Genomic DNA, 13,114 nt, shown 5'->3' with positions numbered 1-13,114 from the left:
CGCGGAGGACGCTTAGCTTCAGGCGCGTACAATTGTCGTCACCGCCGCGCCGAGCGGGCACAGGGCTCCGCTCCCCATAGAAGTCTTGACTTACTTTTCTTGCTCTTTCCCCCTCCGCCCCCAAAAGATTGACTCCGAACCTGGAGTGTTTCGCTGCGCTCAACAGGAGGGTTCACTGCAAGGGCGGCGTGCTGGGAGTGAGGTTTGCGGATCGGCAACCGCTGATTGGCAGTAAAGCGGTTCACGCCCCATCGCCTGCTCGAGCATAACCTAAACAGCCAATCAGAACGAGGGCTGATCGCAACAAACCAATGCCGGAGCCGGGCTGAGAGTGGGGGCGGGGACAAGTGGCTCAGGTAGACTCAGGTCTGGAGCTGTGCTAGGGCAGTTCCTTTGCTGCTGCTACTACTGCTGCTGTGCTGAGAGTACTGTCGCCAGGTAGGGTGAATGTTGGGCGGGGTGGGGGGGAGAGGTGGGTGTCTGTGTGGCTTCTAATGGAGAGGATCCGCACAGCCTGAAGCAGTGGAGATGGGACAGAAGAAAGATACCCGGGAGGCAACCTTGTAGGGGGAAAAGAGATTTCAGAGACCAAGAGAAGACGAAGCTGGGAAAATGAAGGAAGCTTGGTAGGTACAGAACGAGTGAATCGATGAACAAATGAGTGGCCACTCTGAGCCTGGCGCAATACTAGGAACCTTTGCTTTCTAAAGTAATTCTTATAATAACTCTTGGAATAGGTAATTTTAATCTCCATTTTGCAGGTAAGGAAATCTAAGCTGTAAAGTGTAAATTACTTCCCCACAGTCACACAGCTACTGAAAAGTGAGCCCAGGAAAGGAAACTCTCACCTGACTCTAGTAAACCACCTTACCTTTGCTGGCTTGTGCCTGGGTAAATTTTGAGAATAGACGTTGGATACTCTAACAGGCCCTCAAAAGCTTTGAGGAAGTCGTGCTGAGGGACTGGCAGAGCAGTTTGGAAGAGTGCTCAGGCTCTGCCTTCATCATCTATCTTCTGGAGTTTCTGAGAATTTCTGTGAAATGGGCATAAGTTCTGTCAAAGAGAGAGGTCATCCATACAGCTTTTCTGACTCTGAGAGCTTAAGGCTCCTGGTGAGGCACGGTGAGAAAACAATATGGTGGGGGGAGTGGAGTGTGTATGTCTTGGCCCATGCTGAAACTGCTTGTGATTCCATTAGAGCTTCATTCTCTCTGGACTTTAACAGAGTCCAGCTTTGTGATCCATTTGCACTGAGGGGTTCATCCACTGACCCTTCTATCTCTGGAACTTGCTGTGTTTTTTGGTGCATCACACTTCTGCCATTACTGACTTTAATATTTGTTTCAGCTGAGTAATGTAGGACCATTCCAAAAGGCCTACTGTCAAAGTGACAAAGGAAGCCTGATAATTTATCGCCACTTAAGGTTCAAAAAATTAACCAGACAATAGATAAACCATGGGTCACATACCAAAGATGAGAAGAAGCACTTCCATGATTTGATTTTTATCTACATGGTTTTTATTTAAACCAAGATGATTGAAATCTGTGCTCAGCCATGGTTGATCGAACATTTTGTTCTGTTTTTTAAATAAAAAATACATAGCCTGATGGTATTTTCTGTACCACTTGAAGACAGGTGGCTACGGCTCACTTGTCTCTCACAGAAATGGAAACTTCATCAAAATATGCTCAGTGAGACATCTTGGAGACCAATAGACCATGGTTTTTATCTGAGCTCTTTCATCTATAGACTGTGTAACCTTAAGCAAGTCACTAAACATCTCTATGCCATCCCTCATCTATAAAGTGGAAATATTAATAGTGTCTACCAACTTTGTTTAAGGATTAAATGAGATAATATATGATAGGTGCTTGGCACAGTGCATGGCATATACAAGTCCTCAATAACTGTAGATTCTTCTGCAACCCAACACCAACATTGCTGTTTCCTTCTCCATCTAATTTTCTTACTATTTGTGAACTCACAACAATTTATTAATTTGTAACTTTTATATTGTTCTCCTAATTTATGAAGCATGATGTCCCTGAAAACCAAAGTATAGAAAAGTTAAAGCATGTTAATAATGCCCTCAAATCATACATGCCACTCAGACATAGAAGGCTTGTCTGTCCTTGGAAGGATCGCTCACCAGTAGCCAGGCAGGTATCTATCAGTAGATTTATAATCACCTTTGAGCTACTTGCAGTACAAAAGGTTGACGTGAAACACCAGGTTACAAGTAAAGATCCCAGGGGACTAATTCTAGCCAAGAGAAGAGAGTACTGATTTAGGCTAATATTTTGGAGAAATTCCTTAGACAAACATAAGCATGGTGCTACTTATTTCAGAGTATACTGTTGACTCACCACTATTAGTATGATGAAATATTGAGACCAATTTCTGTGAGTCTTACACTAAATTCCATTTTATTTCTTTGTAGTGACGTTTGGACACCTCCCTATCTTCTGTTTCTTTCTTTCCATTTTTCCCACTGGGTTTGTCATTTCCACCCACTGCATTATTTAGTCTTTTTACTCTGGTCAGCACACTTTGATTTAAGGTAGATATTTAAAGGCAGTGTGCCAACCCTATAAAGGGTGCCTGGGGATAGACAATTCTCCGGCACTTGGGAGAGAAGTTTATGAAATCACTGACAAAGTAGGATTAGTACAGCTCTCATGAATGGGACACAGGTTAACTACAGAGCTTATGGTAGAAGCATATTAACCATCTATTGTCTCCTGCCCTTTGCTTTTGTTTCCAAGGCAAAAAGCCCTCTCAGGTTGGAGGGGAGCCATGAGCCGATTCCTAAACATGTTACGAAGCTGGCTGGTGATGGTATCCATCGTAGCCGCAGGGAACTCACTACAGAGCTTCCGAGACCACACCTTTCTCTATGAAAAGCTCTATACCGGCAAGCCAGACCTGGGTAAGAAAGCAAACACCTCATCCTTTGTGGTAGTGGCTTATGGTGGTCCCCAGACCTGGCTGTACATCACAATAACTGTGAAAAACTAAAATCAAACAAAGCACAGGTGGCCAATTCCCTCTCCAGACCTAATTATTGAATCTTTCACCCCCTGGATGTGTCATAGGAAGTTCTTTTTAGAAACTTGGCAGGTGATTCTGATTTTGCCTAAGCTAGTGATCCTAAGCTACTAGAGTAACAGATGTGGTGGATAACAATTGTCCATTTTGCCCACAAGCTTCTCTGAATACCTTTCCCTTCATTTTACACTGCCCTTGGCAGCTGGTCTATACAAATACCATTACAAGAACAAGTGAGGAGACAGACTTCTGATGACTCTGATACCTGATGAGGAAACCATGAAGGTTTTCCTGTTGCTTCTTTCAGAAATCAGGTCATGGGCCGTATGGTTTATACCCTACATTGCATATGGAGAATTACTCATCCAAGGTCTTCTCAAACCATGACACAGACCCTGACTAGATATCCAAAATCCCTCCAGGTTGGTTTCCCACATGAACTTCCACAGGCCCACGATGGCTTTCCCCAGCGTCCTGAGCCTCTCTGCTGGAGAGTGGCTGCACATTTCAGCTTGCGCTTCCCTGCTTTGATACGTGGGGTGGCTTGAGCTGCAGCACCGTTTCATAGTAGCGACAATTCTATGTCACATTTATAGGTAACCTAGATTCAGGCTCTGACCTAGCTCATTTTTCTGCAACATTTGGGTATAAAATGAAAGTAAATAGGCTAAGCCTCACTTTGAACAAAGCTCAAGTATAATAGGCTTAGAGAACCTGGAAAAGTGGGTGAAACAATTCCACTTTTCACCCTCCAGTGCTGTCCTCCAGTGGACCAGCAACTCTGTATAGATTCACAGGTTTTTAGAGGTCATCTCACCTAGCCCTTTGAATTTAAAGCTGAGACAGAAAAGTCCAGGGGTTATGTGATTTGTCAAAGGGCATATAGCTGAGCAGAAGTGTGTTTGTTAGTTTGTGCATGCATGCATGCACACACAGCCCGGAAATAGGTCCCTCGGGACCTCCTGGTACTTTGCTGGTGATACCAGGACCCTGGAGCATCCAGTAGAAGAATTTTACCTGATGCCTACTCTGGTTAGGATTACTGAGATACTCCATTTGTATATCTCACCCTTAGTGAGATATATAGAAGTAGAATAGAGAAATTTCCTATCTTTCCATCAGAAGAGCTATCAAAATGCTTTATAAAGAGTGTAAAAAGAAAAAATATATATGGCCCTCCAGGACTGACTTCCCTGGTGGCTCAGATGGTAAAGCATCTGCCTACCATGCAGGAGACCTGGGTTCCATCACTGGGTCGGGAAGATCCCCTGGAGAAGGAAATGGCAACCCACTCCAACATTCTTGCCTCAAAAATCCCATGGACCAAAGAGCCTAGTAGGCTACAGTCCATGGGGTCACAAAGAGGCGGACACAACTGAGCGACTTCACTTCAAGACTAACCGTTAAATATTAGTTTGGGATATGGGATTTTTTTTCTGAAAATGACTACCATCTAAAGATCTTTGGGGTTATGAATTTGGTGTTTCTGTCTGGTTTTCCAAAGGCTCAAAAATCCTTAAAGGAAAATCCTGAAAGACATTTCAGTTGTGAGTCTTGTCCCTTAAAATTTCTCTTGCTCAGGAGACCAGCAAAGGAAGTATCTTTGCTTTTCACCGTAGATCAATGCCAGTACATTAAAATCAACAAGGCAAGGCTTTAGAAAATACCAGGGGGGTTTCAGCCTACCTCCAGAGTATACGATTTCACTGATCTGGTATCCAGGTCTTGGTAATTTGATAAAATTTCTTCAGTTGATTCTAATATATGCCCAGGGTCAATAAGCACTGTTACGATGGACTATGATTCACACTCTCTGGAGAAGATACTGTCACAGCAGTGCCAGAATGAAACTAGCAAGAGCAGAGTGGCCCTAGCAAACACAGGAACTTTGTTCCCTTCCCACACGCACAGGAAACCAGCCTCATTAGGGCTTCATTCACATAATATAGATCTGAATTCAGGAGATCCAGGGACCTGGGTCTCTTAAAGACCAGGTGTGACTCTCTAGACAGGGCTCAGTATTGCTCAGTATTTTTGTGTTCTGTCCCGCATCAGCCTCACTGAAAGTCTGCTGACCTCCTAGGCATCTTGTATTGACAGACCGCTCACCACCGTGTTCCTCCACACTTATCCTGATTCAGACTCGCTTGCTTCACCAATACTAGAGCGGCTTCCAGGCAGAGCCATAAACCACTAACCCAGGAGTTACTGTCTAAGTGGGCTGTTTGTTGGGTTTCTACTCTTGGAACTCGCCCGCCCAACTGTAGGCGTTGGAAGAGAAGCTGAACCAGTTCTCCTTCCGGAATTCTTTGCATCCCTTCTAGTTTGCACGTACAGCATCAGAGCCTGTACTTTGCCCAGCCAAGGGGATCGCAGGCTCAGCTCTCTGACTCCTCCAGTGAAGTTGGAGGAGTTTGGAGGGAACCCTGACGCACCCTTCTCAACACTCCTGCTTGTTTCTGCTGCACAGTGAATGGCCTCCAAGCTCGGACCTATGGAATCTGGACGCTGCTCTCATCAGTGGTTCGCTGCCTCTGCGCCATTGACATTCACAACAAAACGTATGTAAAGGAGGGAACAGCATCTCCCTGCGTTGGCAATGGGTGCTAAGCAGAGCCATTGTGTTCCTCCCTCGGAGACTTATTTATCAATGCCAGTACATGAAAATCAACAAGGCAAGGCTTTAGAAAATACCAGGGGTTCCTGGGCCCGTCTCCAGAGTGTATGATTTAACTGATATGGTATCCAGGTCTGGGCAATTTGATAAAATTTCTTCAGTTGATTCTAATAAATGCCCAGGGCCAAGAGGCAGTTATGATGGACTATGATTCCATCATATGGTCTATGATTTGATACAGTAACCTAAGATGTGAAGATAAAAGATTACTAGGTACCATCCCTTCCAGGGCTAGAAAACAGAACAGGCCTGAAGGTCTTTAAAGCTTAACAATTCTTTGAAATGGACACAGCAAACTGGTTATGTGTGATCCAGCGGCCTGCATCACATCCCTCTACTTCTGTACTAACGGGTCAGCCTTTCTTCCACTAAAGAGGTAGTGTGCTTGCTCTTTTTAGAGAGGCCATGGCACCTATACTCACATTCCTCCTTGAGAGGCAGGGATGAACAGAAATCAGGATCCATGATGTCAAGAGCCCACCAGTAAACAGCTGTTTGTTTACACAGAGTCATGAAGTGAGGGTCACAGAGAACCGAGGACTCCTCTGTATTCTGCCTCTTCATAGGGCTCACACAGACTGCGTGCATGTGTGCGTGCACACTCATGTCCAGCTCTTTGTGACCGCATGGACTGTAGCCCACCAGGCAAGAATACTGGAGTGGGTTGCCATTTCCTTATCCAGTGCATGCATGCTAAGTCGCTTCAGTTGTGTCTGACTCTGTGGGACCCTATGAACAGCAGCCCACCAGGCCCTTCTGTCCACGGGATTCTCTATGCAAGAATGCTGGAGTGGGTTGCCATTTCATTCTCCGTCATACAACTCGTGTGGAACAGGTGCAGGCGGTCGCAGCCCCTGGGCTAGACAGTGTTGTAATCTGAACTGGCCGCTGGACAGGGCTCGAGCTGTCTTTACAACACCAATCATCACCGCAACTGAGGTGGAAAGTTTGCTCAGGTCCCCAAGTGAGGCCACCAAAAGAACTTCATACCAAAATACTTGTGTGTTAGCCAGACTCTCAGCATCTGGGCAAGAGAGGAGATGGTGATACTTATTGAGCCCCTCTTATTATACCAGATGCTTCCACATGACTTTGATGAAGTCTCCTCCTAGTAGCCCTGGGAAGCAGTGATTTTTGTTGCTGATTCTGTAGATCTGCATATTAGGGACTCAGTTCATTTAAACTGAGAAGACTAGGACAAGTGGGATTTGAGGGCTGTTAGCACTGTGATCTCTCCAGCTTTATTTTTTCATACTTTTGAACCTGAAACAATGGTCTACTTGTTCTAGATTGATATGTATTTTTGGAAGCAGCAAGGTTTAGTGGAAACACTCTGAGGCCCAAGAATGAAAATTAGAAAATAGGCTCTGGTCTCATTTCTGTTGGTAATAGCTTTGAAACAGCAAGTTTATTATAGACCTTCTCTGCATCTCAGTCCCTTCATGTATAAAATGAGACTCGTGGATCTGTTTTTCCTCTCAGGGTGACTGGGAGGGAGTAAGGACTGCATAATCATTTTAACGACCTTTACCATGATGAAGAATGACTGACAAGTAGAAGGGGTGTATCTTTTCTTTGTTGTGCTTTGGGGATGAACAGGGACAGCTGAGACTTAACTTTAGGTCTCTTACCCATTCATTTCCCCTCCACCCAACACAGGACAGCCAGAAATGCTGACTTCCATTTCCAACTTTTTTGTAAAGCCTGGATTTTTTGTCCCTGTGCTTCTGATATGCTCTCTGATCATATTCCCTCCCTAACCAGAAACCTGAAGTCAATTCCCAGCTGTTCTCACTTTCTGAAACAGTCTGCATTTTTCCTATTTAATAGGTATTTCTCTAAATAAGCCAACTTTCACTTGAAAGAAAAAAGACATTCAGGAAGTTTTAACTGAAATCTGTAATATTTTATTTCTTAGGAAAAAGGTATCTGAAGCAAAAATGTCAAGATAGTGAGATTTGATGGAGTAGGGTATTGGTTGTATAGGGGTAAATTCTATTATGAATGATTTTTTGTATGTTTGAAGTATTTCATAATTTTTAAATTTCGTAGTTAAAGAAGAAAGATACCAGCTATCAAAGTGGTCCATCTTCCTATAACTTCTGTCTTCTCCACCTCCTTGTCAAAACTGAGGAACAAGTTATCTTCCTGTGAGGTTGTCATTGTGTCCTCCATCTGACCATTTTGCTAGGTTAAGATGCAGAGTATCTTAAGATGCAGCCAATGTTGCAAAATCATCTAAAAGTCCCAGACAGGCCCTTGCTACCCATTCCTCATTCATGCCCTTCATTCAGTGGCATCCATCAGATGAGCACTGACCAGCCCCTGGCCAGACACTTGAAAAGCAGGCTTGGACTAGAGTCAAGCCAGTTTGAGTAAGTAGAATACATAAATGTGATTGATCCAAAATTGTCTACACTATCTAGGATTGCCGTAGTCCAGACTCTGCTATCACTGGCTTCACCACCTTGCTAAGACTTGCAAAGCCACTCTGGATGGCTGGGTCATTCTCCTCTCGATTTAGCAGTTGAAGGCTTCAGTTTTGCCCTAGAGGTGAATAAAATTGATGTGATCTAGCAGCTGCCATCTGTGGTGTCGCACAGAGTTGGACACGACTGATGTGACTTAGCAGCAACAGCAGCAGCAGCCAGGTCTTTCGCGGGACCAAGTCTCCTTTTTCTTTAGCCGTAGTCATTTCCTGGGTTTTAATTTGTGTGTTTCAAGTCTGACTACTTCCTCCACACTGAACAAACTGTACCTACAATCCCATTTCTGTCTGTTCCCCTGTAGGCTCTACTACATCACGCTCTGGACCTTCTTCCTCGCATTGGGGCACTTCCTCTGTGAGTTGTTTGTATTTGGGACCGCGGCTCCCACGATTGGCGTCATGGCACCCCTCATGGTGGCAAGTAAGCATCGAGTGACCCTGGAACTCCCACAGGAGCCATCCCAGCCCTAAGGAGAAGCCTTATACAAGTAATCTAAGCAAGCATGGTGCTTATGTCAGCCACTAACCTTGTCTGTCTGTATTTAAGGTATCTCAATCCTGGGCATGCTAGTGGGGCTCCGGCACCTAGAAGCAGAACCAGGATCCAGACAGAAGAAGAGAAACTGAGGCCAACATCCCCATGTCCAAGATGTCATCTCCCGCCTTTACTCGCCTCTTCTGTCTCTATGCTCTTCAGTTTCATTTCTGCTCCATCATCCACTTACAGCCTTTCACATTTGGGGTTTTTTTTCTTTAATTAAAAATTTTTTAAGATATTACATGCATACAGAAAGTCAGTGCCATTTAAATGTATGTAAAGAATGAAATTCTCCAAGCCAGGCTTCAGCAATACGTGAACCCTGAACTTCCTGATGTTCAAGCTGGTTTTAGAAAAGGCAGAGGAAGCAGAGATCAAATTGCCAACATCCGCTGGATCATGGAAAAAGCAAGAGAGTTCCAGAAAAACATCTATTTCTGCTTTATTGACTATGCCAAAGCCTTTGAGTGTGTGGTTCACAATAAATTGTGGAAAATTATGAAAGAGATGGGAATACCAGACCACCTGGCCTGCCTCTTGAGAAACCTATATGCAGGTCAGGAAGCAACAGTTAGAACTGGACATGGAACAACAGACTGGTTCCAAATAGGAAAAGGAGTACATCAAGGCTGTATATTGTCACCCTGCTTATTTAACTTGTATGCAGAGTACATCATGAGAAACGCTGGGCTGGATGAAGCACAAGCTGGAATCAAAATTGCCAGGAGAAATATTAATAACCTGAGATATGCAGATGACACCACCCTTATGGCAGAAAGTAAAGAACTAAAGAGCCTCTTGATGCAAGTGAAAGAGGAAAGTGAAAAAGTTGGCTTAAGACTCAATATTCAGAAAACTAAGATTATGGCATCTGGTTCCATCACTTCATGGCAAATAGATGGGGAAACAGTGGCTGACTTTATCTTTCTGGGCTCCAAAATCACTGCAGATGGTGATTGCAGCCATGAAATTAAAAGATGCTTACTCTTTGGAAGGAAAGTGATGACCAACCTAGGCAGCATATTCAAAAGCAGAGACATTACTTTGTCACCAAAGTACGTCTAGTCAAGGCTATGGTTTTTCCAGTGGTCATGTATGGATGTGAGAGTTGGACTGTGAAGAAAGCTGAGCGCCGAAGAATTGATGCTTTTGAACTGTGGTGTTTGAGAAGACTCTTGAGAGTCCCTTGGACTGCAAGGATATCCAACCAGTCCATCCTAAAGGAGATCAGTCCTGGGTGTTCATTGGAAGGATTGATGTTGAAGCTGAAACTCCAAGACTTTAGCCACCTGATGTGAAGAGCTGACTCATTTGAAAAGACCCGGATGCTGGGAAACATTGGGGGCAGGAGGAGAAGGGGACGACAGGATGAGATGGTTGGATGGCATCACAGACACAACGGACATGGGTTTGAGTGGACTCTGGGAGTTGATGATGGACAGGGAGGCCTGGCGTGCTGTGGTTCATGGGGTCACAAAGAGTTGGACATGACTGAGCAACTGAACTGAACTAAACGGAAAGAAGCATTTTAGAATGACGTACATCTGTCCAAATCAAGGAACTGCCAATATATCTGAAGCCCACTGTGTGCTCTTCCCGCACCCACGTCCTCTTCCAGCACTACTTTTCCAGCCTTCTCCTTTTTTCATTTTATTTCTAACTGTTGACTGGTATGGTTGGAAGATACAAACTGAAACTTCAAGCTGCTACTTTGCCCAGAGCATTGCCACCAAGGACTGCTTTGAGGGGTTGTCCATCCAGGTTGGGTTCCTCTCTGCTGCTTGACCCAAGACTCTGAACCACCTGGGGGACAAGCAGTTCTTTTAAGAAGGGCTGGCCGGCCAGGGAGTGTGGCCCCTGTCCTTGTGCCTACAGGTGGATCAGGGTTGGAAGGGTCTTTAGACCTTCCAGTCAGCTGTATTTGTGTAATGAGACTTGTAATAAATAGAGAAGCCTTCTGCTCTGATCCGTCCTGGTACTTTGGCCTCCTCTAATCCCAGAGTGCCCCTGCCCTCCTCTGAGGCCCAGCAGAGGAAGATCCCAGCTTTCTGCAGATCAAATACACCATAATGAGTAGGACAGCACAAGACCCAGGTAAACCTGGCTGCCTTTAGTCTCTTGTTCATTTCTCATGAAGTCAAATCCTCCTCTATCCCCACCTTCCAAATTCTGAGCACACAACTGAACAGCCAGAACCCTCTCTAGTTTCCTTCGCAAAGAAGAAACAGGTTCTTGAGAAAGCATAATCAGACAACATACAGGAAACAGCTGTATGAGCATGAAAAGAACAGTGGAGCCCAAGGACAAGGCACTGGAGCAGACGGCTGCTGTCCAAATACAGCCCTGAGCACCTCCACAGTGGCTGGACCCTCACACACTGTGTATAGATGTGAGAACCCATTCGCCACTTCAGCGAGTGTTTATTGAACACTTACTCCATGCCAGAGACTTGGGAAGGGAAAATGAATGACCCAGGCAATGTCCCTGGGGTCAAGAAACAGACTGTCAACAAGCCCACACCTGAAAGAAAACCCCAGACAGTGCTAAGACTCTAGAAAACCAGGTACCGTGATTCGGACGAGGAGGGAGGTACAGAACTCAGATCACTGGGAAAAGCCTATCTGAGGAGGTAGGATCTGAGTTGAATCACAGAGGTCATATGTCTTCATATGTGAGGCAGTGTCTAGGGCAGACCTAGCAGCACTTAGTCTGTTCAAGGACTAAGGTCACTAAACTACAGAATGGTGACGTTCCTAAGTGAAAGGGAGGAGTTGGAAAGGGAGCAGGGGGCTTGTGAAGGGCATTCCCAACCAGTTAAGGCTCTTTAGGTGAAAGGAACAAAATCTTCCTTAAACTAGCTGAAGCCATAAAGATAACATTGGCTGACAAAACTGGAAAGAGGATAATAGGCTTCAGGAATGGTTTGATCAGGACTCAGTTGCATTTCTCTGGAGTTCTTTTGACTCTGCCCTCCTGTGTTGGCTTCATTCCCAGGCTGGCTTCGTTCATGGTACCAAAAGCGGTTGTAGCAATTCCAGGCCTCGTGTCCCCACCTAGAAAAAGAGCTCCGTGGTACAAACTATCTTTCCCTTACCAGCTGTTGTAGGAGGCAGTAAGAAAAGCAGTGATCTTACAGAGAGTTAATGTTCGGATGGAGGCCTGCAGGGAGCCCAGATTAGAAAGGAATGAATGAAAGCACAAGACGATATGGGTCTTCTAGGTATGCCTCAAGGAAATGTGATTCCAAATAAATAAAGGCAAGATCCCAGAGGATCTACAGAAATGAAACAGAGTATTTGGCAGCTACTCTGGCTATTAGGGTTCTCAAACAGCCCAGGCTTGGCTCCCGTCCCAGGTGATTTCAAGTGGAATCCTAACGTTGTTTGTCTGCCTAAGGATTGCTGACAGAGAGGGAGCCAGAGTGCCCCAGATGCAGTCAGCTCGCTAGAGAAGAAATGTCCAGGAAAGTGATGACTGCAGCCCATTCCTGTAATGCACATAAGGTGAATGCATTACGAAGGGAAGAGGGACAGAAGGGGAACAATCCAGAACTGCAGAAAACAAAACTGGATTCCGGCCCAGACAGTCTGCTGCACGACTGCTGTGCTTGGAGAACAGACATGCCAGCCACCCTGGGAGTTACAGCCAGAAACCACAGTGGGCTCTTGGCAGCAGGCACACTCGGGTGACGCTGTCCACGCTTGGCAGCAGGCACACTGTCCTCATGTGGATGCTGTGTGGAAAGCAGTCCCAGTCCCGTGTTAGGCACTGAGTTGCGGTCCCCAAATAGCCCAGGTGTAACCTCTGCAGCCTCATCTTAAAAATAACCCACAAGGGGGAAAAGACCTAAACAGACATTTCTCTGAAGAAGACATACAGATGTCTAACCGACACATGAAAATATACTCAACATCACTGATTATTAGAGAAATGCAAATCAAAACCACAATGAGATATTACCTCACACTGGTCAGAATGGCCATCATTAAAATGTCTACAAACAATAAATGCTGGGGAAGGTGTGGAGAAAAGGGAACTCTTGCACTGTTGGTGGGAATGTAAATTGATACAGCCACTATGGAAGATGGTATGGAGATTCCTTAAAAAACTAGGAGTAAAACCACCATATGACCGAGCAATCCCAGTCCTAGGCATATACCATGAGGAAGCCAGGGTTGAAAAAGACACATGTATCCCATTGTTCATTGGAGCACTATTTACAATAGCTAGAACATGGAAGCAGCCTAGATGTGCATCAACAGATGAATGGATAAAGAACTGTTACATATACAGAGTGGAATATTACTCAGCCATAAAAAGGAACACATTTGAGTCAGTTCTGATGAGGTAGATGAACATAG

General features: G+C 45.1%; 2 protein-coding genes across 3 annotated transcripts in view; one reads left to right on the top strand and one right to left on the bottom strand.

Moving 5' to 3' along the window:
- TTLL5 (tubulin tyrosine ligase like 5) overlaps window positions 1-271 on the bottom strand; it is a 317,814-nt gene extending 317,543 nt beyond the window's left edge. Inside the window, exon 1 of the mRNA XM_019969275.2 lies at window positions 141-271. The gene's annotated coding sequence lies outside the window, so the exon portion shown is untranslated. The remainder of the gene's footprint in view (window positions 1-140) is intronic.
- Window positions 272-286: 15 nt separating this feature from the next.
- ERG28 (ergosterol biosynthesis 28 homolog) lies at window positions 287-10,719 on the top strand. 2 transcript variants are annotated; one of them, XM_019969288.2, is made up of 5 exons: window positions 287-438; window positions 2,768-2,931; window positions 5,521-5,611; window positions 8,518-8,636; window positions 8,763-10,719. In XM_019969288.2, the coding sequence occupies exons 2-5, from the start codon at window positions 2,799-2,801 to the stop codon at window positions 8,840-8,842; spliced, it is 423 nt and encodes a 140-aa protein (XP_019824847.2). In that variant the 5' UTR covers window positions 287-438; window positions 2,768-2,798; the 3' UTR covers window positions 8,843-10,719. The 2 variants fall into 2 exon arrangements, with proteins under 2 accessions (XP_019824847.2, XP_019824846.2); XM_019969287.2 differs by lacking the exon at window positions 287-438 and adding an exon at window positions 605-626.
- Window positions 10,720-13,114: the final 2,395 nt, after the last annotated feature.

This window comes from Bos indicus, chromosome 10, assembly GCF_029378745.1.
Source record: "Bos indicus isolate NIAB-ARS_2022 breed Sahiwal x Tharparkar chromosome 10, NIAB-ARS_B.indTharparkar_mat_pri_1.0, whole genome shotgun sequence".
NCBI classification, from domain to species: domain Eukaryota; kingdom Metazoa; phylum Chordata; class Mammalia; order Artiodactyla; family Bovidae; genus Bos; species Bos indicus.
Note: the sequence above shows the minus strand (reverse complement) of the source record. Positions and strands in the feature narration are given on the sequence as shown.

Excerpts from the sequence above, each read along its gene's own strand:
- ERG28 (XM_019969287.2), top strand. Across the intron at positions 2,932-5,520 it reads TACCGGCAAGCCAGACCTGG|TGAATGGCCTCCAAGCTCGG; the intron begins GTAAGAAAGCAA and ends TCTGCTGCACAG. Across the intron at positions 5,612-8,517 it reads ATTGACATTCACAACAAAAC|GCTCTACTACATCACGCTCT; the intron begins GTATGTAAAGGA and ends GTTCCCCTGTAG.